The 13,485-nt window shown below is 53.2% G+C and overlaps 1 protein-coding gene across 1 annotated transcript; it reads left to right on the top strand.

Moving 5' to 3' along the window:
- The first annotated feature begins 326 nt into the window (after positions 1-326).
- Positions 327-9,392, top strand: TAFA3 (TAFA chemokine like family member 3). Its single transcript, XM_015885394.2, has 6 exons — positions 327-493; positions 3,667-3,750; positions 3,934-4,049; positions 7,239-7,388; positions 7,949-8,073; positions 8,664-9,392. Exons 3-6 carry the CDS (start codon positions 3,935-3,937, stop codon positions 8,673-8,675), a joined length of 402 nt encoding a protein of 133 aa, XP_015740880.1. The 5' UTR covers positions 327-493; positions 3,667-3,750; position 3,934; the 3' UTR covers positions 8,676-9,392.
- The last annotated feature ends 4,093 nt before the right edge of the window (positions 9,393-13,485 follow it).

The following is a 13,485-nucleotide window of genomic DNA, read 5'->3' on the forward strand; positions in this document are numbered from 1 at the left end:
TTCCGAGCGCAGCCCAGCGCTCTGTAGGGCAATGCCGAGGCAATGCCCCAGGATTTGGGAGGGGGACATGTCGGGGAGGTCAATCCGCTCTCTGACTGACCACTCCTATAACAGCCCTGGTGATGAGCACTGGGGATAACCGGGACGGGTCCGCCCCATTCCCGCAGAGCCGCTCGGGGCCATCGGGTCGCGGAGCCGGGGCTGAGCCCGGGGGGCGGCCGGGAGCGCTCCGCCGGTACCGGGGAGGCGGCGGCAGGCGGCGCTGCGCCCCTTCGCGCCGGCGCGGGCACCGGGGCCGCCCGGCTCCGAGCCCCACCGCCCCCGCCGCCGCCCAGCCCCGCCGAGCGGAGCGGACCGAGCCCAGCGCTGCCGGCGCCACCGCCCGGCGATGCCAACCGGCCCACGGGCCGCGGAGCAGGCGTTGACCCTGCGGAGAGAACGGACGGCGGCCATGGACAGCGGCGGCCCCGGCCCGCACGGACGGCACCGGCAGGTACCTGCAGGCTGGCCCGGCCGGCTGCGAAGTTGGGGCGGGACGGGAACGGACCTCGGGACGGAGCCGAGCGCGGCGGAGCTGCGGGGCCGTCGGGGCTGGGGCCGTCGCGGGGGCTGGAGCCGCTGTGCCCGGCTTGTCCGAGCGGGGCGCGCTGCAGGGGAGCGAGAAGCGCTTGTTTTGCGGTACACAGCGGTTCTCGGTCCGCGGTGTGCCGGGTCGGTGCCGGCAACCCACAAGGAGCCCGGTGCTCAGCGTGCAGGGTGATGCGCTGCCATCCGCTAGAGCCAAGTGGCTCCGAAGGCAGCGGCCGTGCCTTCCCATCCATGCGGTGCGGGGCTTGCGGCCGCCGGGGCTGGAAGAGCCCGTGGGCACGCGGGATGCCGGAGCTCTGCGAGATGCCGCCTTCACTAAGGGACCCACGCTCCTACAAAGAGCCCACGAGGGGGAAGGTGGCACCTCCTGGGGGACCTCGAGCTGCCCCCGAGCTGTTGCCGAGGCTCCCTTGGCTGCTGATGATCGTGTTTGGATCTCGCACCCGTGGTGTGTGGCCGTGCTCCTGGCACATGGGGAGGGTGAGGTCAATGCTGACCTTCAGGACAGCAGGAGAAGGAAGGTGGGATTCACCGGGTGAGGGGGCGGCAATCAGGGCCGTGCCTGAGCTGCATTCAAGTTAAAAACTCTCCTGCTCAACTGAGCCGGGAAGAAAATGCTGCAAACACGGGAGGAGTGAGGAAGGAGCTGAAAATCTACCAGCACAGAGGAAAGAGCTCATTTATGGGAAGCAGCACTCTGTATTCGTGTGTGCCCCCTGCCAGCTTGCCGAGCTCATGCCTCGTGCTGCCCTCCGTGCTGGGGCTGCGGGACGTTGTGAGCTGTAGTGCTGCAAGTGCACTCAGAGCTGGAGCTAAACTGAGTGGGCTCAGCTCAGCCTGGAGCTCTGCAATTTAGCTCCGGAGAGCAGCAGTGCAGCTGAGGGACCACATGCAGGGTGGGAGTTGCTGCACAGAGCTCCTGATGGTGTCCATCCAGGTGTGCACAGCAGCTCCTTGTGTGCATCCCCAGCTCTGCAGCTGCAGCCTCGTAGCTATGACTCCCCACCCTCGCCTTTAATTAAGCATCATCAGTGCTGTTCAGGGAGCTGGAGTGTAGCCAGCTGCTGGCCAGCATTAACCCAAAATTGTGGGTATGAAGAGTGCTGCCGTTGTGCTCTGTGCTGAGATGCCTGACTTGGTGCTTCAGGGAAGCTTTAAAATCAAATCGTCCCTCCAATAGGCAGTGTAACATCTGCAGTGATCACAGGTTTCTGTGCCTGCTGGGCTCTTCTGGGGTCTCCTCCCCATTCTGAGGCTGGGCACGGGGCTGCCCAGCACTGCAGAGCCCTGGGGAAGCAGGGCACACTCTTCTTACATCCAGCAAAAACGGCAGAGTTCCAGGCTGTGCTGAAATAGCAGGAGTGCTAAAATAGCTTTCAAACAAATGGCACATCTCTTGGGCCAGGTGTGCACAAAGGTTGGTGGTGCTGGAGCTGTACTGGAGCATTCATTAGCACAGACAGCCAGTTCACATCCAGCCTCCCCTGTCTCTTTGTTTCTTTTTCTGGGTAGAATTTTGCTGGCTGTAATTATTTCAGCTCATGAGGACCTTTGCAAGGAGCACTCCCAACTTCCAGAGCTCCACACGTCATTTGGCACGACAGAACCCCTCATTAGCACTGTGAGCACCGGGCTGTGCTCCAGCACCTGAGCATCCCTGGCTTCAGGGCCACCCCTGCAAGTGCAAGAGGAGCCTCCAGGTTCACAGCTGGGACTTCTCATCCTCTGCATCAGTGCTGAGGTCCCTGAGGCTGCATGTGAGGGGCTGCTGCAAAGTCCACCTGCTCCTTGCCCTGCACAGCTCCGTGCTGGGGTTAACAAATGTGCTGAAAAATGAGAATCGTTGTGCAAAGGGCAGCAGTGTGATGTGCAGGAGAGCCGTGCTCACCTCTGGCACCGTGGCTGTGCCTTAGAGCTGCCTGCAGAGAGGGTTGGGTGTCTTGCACTTCCTGCAGGTGGGTGGAAAGCAGCTAACAGAACTTGAACAGAAAAATAGAACCAAATTCCAAACAGAAGGGAACAGAAAACAGCGATATTTTCAATCAAAATGAAGCGCTTTGATGTGCCGCCACATCACTCTTCGTTTCAAGATGACATTCCAGGCTGAAAAACTTTGTCAGACTGAACATCTGCAGTTGGTGCCTCACGGTGTTGGAGGCTGGAAACTGTCAAAATAGCAATTTCTGCAGAGCTGTGTTGTTCCATCCTAAGGGGACTTTGTGCGTGAGCATCGTGCACGTCTCCCAGCCTGCACAGTCCTCTTGCAGAGCAGTTCAAGGCACCGGGCTGGGCTGTGGGCATGAGATCTGCAGGGATAGACCCAGCAATGGGACAGCATCATCTGCACATCCCACCCCACCCCACTGCATGCATTGCTGTCCTGCTGTACCAACAAGGAGTGTTTTCGTGCCTCTGAATTATTTTCTAGTTTAAAACACTTTTGTGTTGAGATCACCTTCCTCTGGGACAATATCAACATTTTGGGTGACATTTTCTGTTGGGTTTTTTTCCCCTCCCAGCTTGGAAAATCAGAATGGAAAGTATCCCTTTACATCCCTTTCCATCACTTTACATCAGCGTTTTGAAATGCGATGCTTTCCATTTCGAAATGTCAGTTTAAAACAGCCCGATTCATTGTGGAATGTTTCAGAACAAGTAGTGCCCTTTACCACCTCACATCACTTTGTTTTCATATGAAATGTCAGTGTTTTCTGTACTGGAACATCGTGAGATCAGTGCCTTTCACTGCCCCAGCCTGGCCCAGAGCAGGATCCTCTTTTAAAGGGCTGTTGGACATTGGAGCTCTCTCCTCCCACTGGGCAGCACTGTGGGGTGCAGGTGAGAGCCTTGGTGTTCTTCCTGCTCATCCCTCCATCAGTAACATATGGGCTGGTACTGAAGCATTGTGAGGATGCATTCACTGGCCCCAGACCCCATTCGATCCCAATGGGCATTGGGATGGCCCCCGAGGAGGCGATGGGAGCACATAACTGCACATGGAAACGCCTGGAAATGGATTTCTTCTGGTTTGCTCTGCCAGCAGCATGCCCATGGGGCTGTCTGTGTCTCCCCTTTCAGATGCTCTGATGTCAGCTGTCTGTGAAGCTCCCAACACCCGTGGTCGGCAGATGCACGGCTGTTAGCGGGAAGCCCCGGTAAGAGGTAAACGGTGCTTCTCTTTGCTGCTGTGCTTTCTGACTGTCCTGCTGCAGATGAAGCCCAAGGGAGGCGGGTGTATCCCCACTGTGCCCCCTCTGCCCTGGGGGGAAGGCTTGACCCTATGGCTGCACGCTTGGGGCACCCCCAGCCCCTCCCCATCTGTTCTTCTCTTCTTGTTCTTGGCAGAATGAGCGAAAGGGACGTACAAAGTTTGAGCAGACGGGTTTTAGTGCTCACTCTCTGCCTTACCACATTATGGGGAAGACTGACGCTGGCCTCCACCCACCACAGAAGCCATTCAGGTAGGGAAGCGATGCATTGCCATCCTGTGCCATCCTGTGCCAATGGGGGTTCATGGCTCGGTGTGAGCTGGATGCACTCTGTGCCTCGGGGCTGTCTCTGGGGGAGCAGGCAGCAAAGGGTTAATCTGAAAATACCGTGCAACAGCCTGACCCCACACCTAACCCCGTCCTATTTCTGTCGTTTTCCCCTGATGGTTAAAGCACTTCTAATCCTATAATCCCCATCCTCATTGCTTAAAACTGAAGCGTATCTTCTTGAGGGGCTCTATCAGCCAGCTAGTCAGGGCTACCCGCTTCCCCTTCCAACCTGGAGGGTGCAGGGGAAGGCACTGCTGGGATCTGGGCTGGCTCCAAGCAAAGCCATTAACAAAAGCACTGCCCTGAGGCATGGCCAGACCCCGAGAACACAGCTGGGACTCAGTGAGTTGTGGAAGGTGCCCCATGTGTGTGTGTGGGGCTGGGAGTTATGCACAACCCTGCTCTGTGTCTCTGTGTTGTTGAGTTTTCTTGCAGCACATCCTTGATGGTTGCTGCAGGAGTTTTGCTGCTTGCACCGTTTCTTGCTTCCCCTGTTTTGTGGTGGTTGGTAGCACTCATTTTCCACTTGTCTGCCCTGTGCTTTTGCTTCGTTTAGGGCATCTTTTAGTAAAGGTTATGCTGGGAATGCCCTTTTCTAAGGTTGCGTTCTCGGTGCTGGTGACATTTTCCCCTGGAAAGCCCGCGGTTACGCTGCTGCACACCGAGCTGAGCGGGAGGTGTGGGCTGGGATTGCTGCACCTCTGCTGCTGGCAGATGGCATACACAGAGGGACAGACACATGCAGTGCTTTTGCCCATGCACAGCGCTGCATTCAGTCACCTACCAGTGTAAAACTGCAGAGGGAAGGATGTGGTTGTGTCTATACAGCCACAGGATTTCACAACCTACAAACTCAGGCATTTCTTGAAGGGTTGGAATGTGCAGATTCTCTGTTGGCCTTCCAGGAACACAATGCATCTGGCTTTGGAGTAAAGTCTAATTGCTCACGTTCACCCCACACCTGGAGAATGCTGATGTCAAAGCAGAGCAGTGTGTCCTGGTGTGTGCAATTGGATTTAAGCATCCACATGAACAGAGCAGAGATGGAGTCATCCAGGGATGGAGACGGGGACTCCTCAGTGCAGAATGACTCACGGGCATCCCAATCCCACATGCACCTTGCTATGTGAGCAGCAAGCCCTGCAGCTCTACATGGAGCCCCAGCACCTTGCAATAAGTGTGACAGCCAGAGTGCCATCCCTGCCGTCACCCACAGCCATCGCTCAGCACAGGGCAGGAGGAAGACCTGGGCAGCAGAGTGGGACACACTGCCAGCAGTGGGGGGTTTCCACACCAGCACATTATCAACAGTTCTCAATGCAATCCCTGGATTTGTTTTTCTGCTTGTGAGCATCAGGTGCTGGGAGCTGGGTGAGCAGCTGTGTGTGTGCGTGCACTCGTATGTGCTACAGAGGGAACGGGGTGAGCTGAGTTTTGATATGATGAGCCAATAAAAAGCTCCAGCCGGCGTGCAGTGATAACGAGCAATAAAAACAGAAGCACTTCTCTGCAAACCCCTTTTAAATAATGCATGCACCTGAGGCAGTAGTGATTTTAAGACGTGAATTATTTAAGCCATGATAGCAGTGGGGCTGTTGCTGGGTGGGCAGCGTGGTCCCCCCACCCTCCTGCCCTGCTCGGTGCTGCAGGCTTTGGCATTGCCCAGTGGTTACGCTGCACTTCAGTGCATGGAGATCTTAGATGGGGCTCACAGAGCAGTGCCTGCACCTCCTTGTTGACAAAGCATGGCGTCTCAGGTTGTGCCATCAGCAGCCCCGTTCTGCCTCTCACTTAAAGGTCAGCCAGAGTTGGGTGGTATTCTTGTTTTATTTTGTACCCACAGGACTCAAAAGCCTCGTGCTTTCACAGCGCCTTTATGGTTCCGTGAGATAAGAGTTTCTTAAAAGGGTTCTGCTGTGTGCCAGCAGCGCTGGAGCCGTCCCAGGCTTGCAGGGTTTGCTGCGCTCACCCTCTGCTCTCTCCCATAGGCTGTTGCTGCAGCTCCCCTGGGGCTCTATGTGCCCCACAGGTGCCTTCTTACATCCAACCAAACCCTGGGACCTCCACTTGTCCTGTGAAAACCCCATAAAAGCAAAGCCAGTCATGCTCACGTTTGTCCTGTAATGATGCTTTCCTTTTTGCTTTCACCAAAGTGTTTAATTTCTGCATAGAGAAACACTGGAGATTGTCATTAAAACTGAATTATGGTGGCGTTTAAAAGGAAGGATTAAATTGATGGCCAGAGATGCTATTACAAAATACTTCCAGGATAGGTAATTGTGTAATTATTATGGGCAGAAATGAAAGCGATGGTTCATTAAAAGAAAATGACCATGAAATAACAATAAATAACAGCAAATGATGGTACAGGCTGCCTTTCCCATGCATGGATCTGTGTGCACGTTGTAGGAAGCAGCTCCCTTCTTCCCCTCTCTGCCCAGGAGCTTCATACAGCCCATACCCAGTGAGGCAGCTCCGTGCCAGCTCCTCTGGTGCTCATTAAACAGGACCTGCAGGGATCAGTGGTGCTCAGGTCATGGGAATCAAGTCTATCCAGCCCTGTTTGGCTCATTTGTATTGTGCCTACGTGGGCCGTTCCCCAGCGAAATGCATTGATTTGCGATGCTAACCAGCTTCTGAACCCAGATCCCAGTGGTGATAAGGCAGCACGTTAGTTTTCTTTCTGCCTTAATATTTTAATGGCACTGGGAGGGGGAGCAGCAGAGCAGCCAAGGTTCCTGCTGCTCCCTGTGATGTTTCTGTTGGCTGGGAGCACAATCCTGGCTCTCCTTCCTCCATCCCAAGGACGGGGCAATGGGATCACTGCATTGCACTGCGGTGCTGGGGGCCGGGCTGGTGCTGCTCTGGATGCAACGTCCCCTCCTGCAGCAAAGCACACCTCTCATTATCAGCTATGGTTAGCCATTGAGCTCCTTTGTTTCTGCAAGGCTCTTGGCCAAACTGTTCACTGTGCTCAGTGATGGATGTGAGAGCTTTCAGGGCTGGATGTCAGGGGTCTGGGGCAGGACCAGCTCCCTTACACTGGGGAGGTGCTGCCCAATGCTGAGCTGCCTCATGTCCCCACATCACACAGCTCCTTCTCTCCTGCAGCACACGTGGAGCCCGGCACCTGCGAGGTCATCGCAGCACACAGGTGCTGCAATAAGAACAAGATAGAGGAGCGTTCCCAGACTGTGAAGTGTTCCTGCTTCCCAGGGCAGGTGGCAGGGACCACGCGAGCAGCCCCCTCCTGTGTGGATGGTGAGTATCTGTGGGGCAGGGGGATGCCCTGTGATCACTGCCCCCAACCCGGAGCTCCCCAGCATTGGTCGCTGTGTGCCTGCAGAAGAGGCAGGGACGTGACTCCAGCCACGTCATCGGTGCACTTAGGAGCACTAAGCACAGCTCAGCCTATATATATTTCATCGGTTGATGTCATGTGCCGTTACCATAGGGCCACCAGGAGCAGCTGGGAGCCTCTGCCAGTGCATTATTGATTCGCATCCTGAAGTGCTTTTGTGCCTGGTGCCAGGAAATACCCGGGTTAATTCTCAGGGAAGGCTTTCACTGACCCACACAACTTTTGTGCTGTCCTTCCCGATGATAGGGAAGCCCCCTCTAATTATCCACACTGTTAGCATGGGATATACAAGTCTCACAAAGCTCTGCATCAGCAGCACGGCCTGGAGCAGAGATACCTCCCCTGCCCTATAGGGATGGGGCTGATGCTGCGCTTTGTGCTGGGGGCAGTGATAGGCAATGGGTTGCTCTGGGGGCACTGGGAGCAGCGGGCCCCCTCACTGATGGCTGCTCTCCCCCAGCTTCTATTGTCCTGCAGAAGTGGTGGTGTCATATGAACCCCTGTTTGGATGGAGAGGAGTGCAAGGTGCTGCCCGACCTCTCGGGCTGGAGTTGCAGCAGTGGCAACAAAGTGAAGACCACCAAGGTATGTCAGCCCCAAGCCCCCTCTACCCCCCACCCTGGGCCATCAGTGGCAGAGAACCACATGATTGTTATTTTCATGGCTTGCTGAACGCCCCGAAGAACAAGGTGTAATTAAAATTGTATCAAACACGTTAGTAATTACATGTATGTCACGGTTAATCAGTTGCATAATTTTGTTCATCATTGTTCATGCAGTCGAGGGTAATTATTCCTTGTGCTGGAGCTCTTCTCACCCCGCATCTCCCGCTGTAAAATTATCATATTAAAGAAGTGTTTTGGGGGCGGGGGGTTTCATTATTGCCTTAATTTTGGATCACCAAAAGGACTTTCCTGCTCAAGTGTGTGTGTGTATGTCTGGGAAGGTCTCTCTGCTCTGGGCACCCATCGCTGCCTTTGGTTTGCATTACTTGGTTTCCATCAACCCCCAGCTGCTGCTTCAGCCCTCAGCCTCCCAGTGCAGACAGACCCCAAAGTGGGAACAGCCTTTAAAGTGAGGGGGGTCACAAATAACCCTGGAACAACTGCCTTGTGGGATGCAAGGAGCAGGTTATGTTTGCATCCACTGGGTGCTCATCGTCTCCTCTTCTGCAGGTCACCCGGTAGCTCCTGCAACCTGGAGCCAGCCCTGATGACATCGCAATGGAGCCAGCACTGCTGCAAAGCCTCACAGCTCCACATCCCCTGCTGCCCCGTGATGCGCCCTGCAGCCAAGAAATGGGCTCGTTTTCCCATCCTCTGAAATAAAATGCTCGAGTTGTTGGCAGTTGTGGAGACAGACAGACAGCAGGGCTTTATTCCAAGCTAAAACAGCCAAGGTCAACGCTGTGGGAGTTGCACAGATATCCTTATTGAATCCCTCTCCCTGTCCTGGATGCAGACCCAGCTCAGTGCTGCCCACAGTGATGGTACCGGGTCGGTCCGACACCTCTTTGTGCTCCAGAGATGGCAAAACATTTCCACAGAGCACACTGCTGCTTCTTCCTTCCTCTGTAATTGCATTAATGAGGCGGCAAGTTTAATGCCTGTTCCTGATGCTCCAATCTCAGGCACCAAATTGCTGCTTGTGTTTGCATCAAACTGCTGAATAAAGAGGGGGATCCCAGTGCTGGACACGTGCAGGCTCTGCAGCCCTGGGCTGAATGTGGCATTAAGGAAGCAAGTACTGTGCCCCCCAATGTGCCCTGTCCCCTCTATGCAGCTGGAGGGGAGGTGGGAGCTCATGGACCCAGCATGGAGCTGCTCCCGTTCTGGGGTACATAATGTTGCTGCAGAGTGATGTACATAGCAGACTGTGAAATATTAAATCCAATTTAATCTCTGCGGAAGATCTCTTCATTGCAAAGCTGAGGGGCAATGCTGGTGATGGGGCTGAAGGACCCGATGCTCACAACTGCTTTTTAGTGCCATCTGACCACAGAGAGAGACATTTTTGCACCGGTTCCCCTACACATGAAATTGCTTTGCTGATTTGTTGAGCCCTTTGTGGCTTTAAGCACGCAGGATTTGGGTTTTCCATCAGTTCCTTTAATGGGAGGTGTTCTGAATGAGAGCAGGGGTTTTAATTCAGGGAAGGCTGATTTACACCTCAAAGGCGAGCGGAGGATCCCTCAGGTTGTGGTCCACGTCCCATTGCCCAGCTGAGGTTTGCACATGGGATACAACCTTGGTTTGGGGGAGCAAATCTCCCCTTTGTGTGTGCTGAGCACTGATCCCCCCCACTGTGTGCCACCATGGATGCACATAGGGGCAGTGGGCTCCTCCTGGCAGCAAACCTTACCCAGCAGTGATGCTGCACCTCCTGCTCTTGATGGGGGGGGTCCAGAAGCTGCAATGTGGCCCCATCCCCATTGAGCATGGTCCCTTCATCAGCCACAGCCCCTGGGGGCTGTCACAGTTCAGGTGCTTCCATATCATCTCCTGGATATTGTAATTACACCTCGTTCAATTAGTCTTTTTTTTTGGGGGGGAGGAGGGTGGAGAGAAGAAAAAAAGGCCCTTTGTATTGAGGTTTGGTGGAGAATTATTAGAGAGCGAATTAAAAGACAAGGATTCCATTTTACTTCACAATAACAAAGGCCTAATGGATAAAATATCCCAAAATTACGAGCTGATTAAATTTAGAGCTGTGCTAGGTGGGGAAATGAAAGGTAAAATGAGACCCTTTGAGAAGCGACGACGTGTGGTACGAGGGGGTGTATTATCTGAGAAGTAAGATGGAAACATAATTAACCATCCGGCGTTACGCTGAGAGATGGAAAATTGAAATGGGAGACAAAATTAGGTGAAATTGCAGAGCAGACTCATTTATTTCCGCTGTATAAATCAGCATTACCTGTCAGCAGTGCTGAGCTGCTCGGGGCGATGCTGCCAGCACAGAGCACGGCTGTGTGGCACTGCAGTGTTGCCTGCCCCATTGAGCATCCCCTGCAGCCTGGATGGGGGGAAACCCATCTCAATGGGCCCATGCATGGCTATGATCCCCTGAGTGTTGCTGCTCCTGCTGCTGCTGTCACCACTGTGATCTCTCACTGTGATGAGTGCTACAGCCTGGGTTAGGGCAGGAGGGACGTTTTTGGTTTAGTGGCTTTAGATTTCTGCTTTACAGGCTTATATTGGATTTCTTTCCCTTGTAGCAGGATAAGAGAAGTAACCCCCGCCACCTTCGCCCTGCTGCTGTTGCCCAGTTTGCTCCTCGTTGGTTTAGCAGTGATACAAGGGAAAGGTTTGTCTCTTCCAGAAGCCACAAGAGGAAAGTGCACCGTGCAGCTGTAGTGCCTCATTTAGGAACACAGAGCACCAGTGGGGCAGGAGCAGTGGGATGGTTGGGCCATGCATGGGGTGCTCAGCTGGGGGTCATGGCCAAAGCTGCTGCCCCATGTTTGCTCCAGGCAGCAAAGTAGAGCTGCAGGATTGCACAGCATGTGGGGATGTCCTAAAGAAGGGAATCAATTACTCAATCAATTACTCATTTGGGTGTATTTGAGCTAGAAAAGCAGAAGTTCAACCCACTGCTGCAGCCCCTCCAGTCCTTTCCTTTGCTCTCCTGTGCCCATCTCTCTGTGCCCTCCCTGGGTGCAGGCAGTGGGGATGGGGCACAGCCCGCTCTGCACACGCTATTTACCAACCAAACCAGGGATTAAAGGAGATTTTCATCTTTATAAAGTGATTTCTAACCTTGTTTTCCTGCTGGCACCGTTGGCATTGTGCAAAGCAATGAGGGAGATTGCAATTTAATTTGTGCCTTTCCCAGCTTGTCGTTAATCTCCCGACTTACTGCCGGTATTTGATTTCTGTAGCATTACTTCATGATAAAGGGATTAGCCCGGACCATAGGTCTCCTCTTTGATGCTCATCTGTTGGGGATTACTGAGAAATTCTGTAGTTAGTTAATGGGTCAAATAGGCACCGTCCCCTCCAGCTCTGAGCGCAGGAACAGGGCAATGCCTGCTCTTCCCAAGCGGGAAAACAAGGATAAATTATTTAAATAGGCAGAAGATAATTAGCGCTAATCAATCTGGATTCTGCCCAGGCTCTATAGTATTAATCTTACTAATTATTTAATATCACTAATGCAGTTTGCAGTGACTTCAACAGTGAATTCGGCGTAAAACAGGCGTAAAGTGATGGATTCTGAGTTGAAAGGCCCCTCGGGGCTGTAAATCCGACCATTTCATTAATCAAATTATCACTTTTAGGCCTTTCGAGGAGAGATTTTGTCATTATACTGATGGTGGTTCTCAGATTGCAGGAGGGAGCGTTGCTTCAAGTACAGTTCAGATCCGGGGGGTGCTGAGCTCACACTGTGCCCCACAGTGACCCACAGCATTGGGGCTGGGCAGCCTGAGAAGTGGGAAGGTGGGAATGCATTCTAGAGTCATTACTTACTCATCTCATGGTGGTTATTGAGCACAGCCCTGGCTATGATGAATTGCTGCTCAATGTCTGTGACGGATGTGCAGCTGGAGCAGTGCGGTACCATGGCAGGAGGGGCTGCGTGGTGCTGAGCTGTGAGTGGCAGTGGTGCTGTGTTTGCAGGAACTGATGGCACTTGCATGGGGTTGGCCTGAAATTCGTTCAGAGCAGTGAGTTGTGCACAGTGAGAAAGCACACAGCACTGCTCCACATCCCGCTGCAATGGCAGTGACAGCAGCAGTGACAGCAGGGCAGTAGATAGGGATGCTGCTGCCCCTGTGACCCAGGGAAGCTCCACACCAGGAGGTTAATGCACTGCACTCACCACCTGCAGGGATATCATCTCTCTTATTAGTGTTTGCCATCACACAGTTTAATCAGGGTCACCCAGCGGGGCTGTAAATGACATCTTAATTAATGGCCCTGATACATGCCAGTGCCCAGCAGCCCCGCAGCGGTGTCGGCTGCACATTCCTCCCCAATTCAGCCTTAAATCAACACTGGGGCTGTGATCTGTGTGTCCAGCCGGGTGAATCAGTGCCTGCTCTCCCAAAGGAACACACCAGGTGGACATCCCAACAGTCAGAGCTCAGCATCTGATGTGGCAACATGCCACTATGCGCCCACATCCATCCATCTGCTGACTGACGGCTCAGCTCTGTGACTTATTCCAAAGTCAGCCATAGTTCAGAGCCAGCCCATAACTCAGCACATCACAGCTTCGTCAGTGACACCGAGCTGGGATAACTCAGGGATAACTTCAGAATTAATTGTGTTACTGATGAAGTTACTGACATGACTTATAAATTGCCCTACGGCCAATAAATCAGAGAGACACCTGAGAGATCCATCATATTTCTTTTCGGTAGGAAACTTCATATGCCCTATAAATCAGCCATCTGAACAGCTCATTGCACATCAAACCCGTGCTTGGAAAACAGCTTTTGGGGAGAAGATTTACTTATGGGTTTATCTGTCTCAAGCTGCTTAGTGGGGCTAAAGAAAACATAAGAAATGAGATGGGTGAGGGGCTGATCGGCCCCTGCTCCGGAACAGCAACAAGTACACCCTTACTGATAACAATCAATGCATCCAGTGGAGAATTGGGTGTTATTTAATGTGTAATTCACTCAGTGCCTGACACATCTATTCAGATTTATTAAAGCAATTCTCGTACGTTGAGTCGGCACTGATTGATTCCTTGCAGTGCATTTTAGGGGGGTTTTAAAAGCGTGGTGAGTGAGACGTTTGCTGTATCTCACATCTAAACTGCTGTAAATGCAGTGTGTTCTTATCAGCACGACTCCCTCTGGAATACAGACCCGCCCTGCTTTTGTCCTGTGTAAAACACATGGATGAGTATTGGGGACATTTCTAAAGGATGGGGAGTTTTGATGAGTCTGTGGGCAATTTCCCATAAATCACACATGGAAATGTAAAATCTAATCAACGAGTTGCATAAGCGGAGCCATATGTGCAGGGGTTTCACTCCTGCAAAACC

Source organism: Coturnix japonica, chromosome 26 (assembly GCF_001577835.2).
Source record: "Coturnix japonica isolate 7356 chromosome 26, Coturnix japonica 2.1, whole genome shotgun sequence".
NCBI lineage: Eukaryota > Metazoa > Chordata > Aves > Galliformes > Phasianidae > Coturnix > Coturnix japonica.

Excerpts from the sequence above, each read along its gene's own strand:
- TAFA3 (XM_015885394.2), top strand. The coding sequence starts at position 3,935 with ATGAGCGAAAGGGACGTACAAAGTTTGAGCAGACGGGTTTTAGTGCTC. Across the intron at positions 4,050-7,238 it reads CCACCACAGAAGCCATTCAG|CACACGTGGAGCCCGGCACC; the intron begins GTAGGGAAGCGA and ends TCTCTCCTGCAG. Across the intron at positions 7,389-7,948 it reads AGCCCCCTCCTGTGTGGATG|CTTCTATTGTCCTGCAGAAG; the intron begins GTGAGTATCTGT and ends GCTCTCCCCCAG.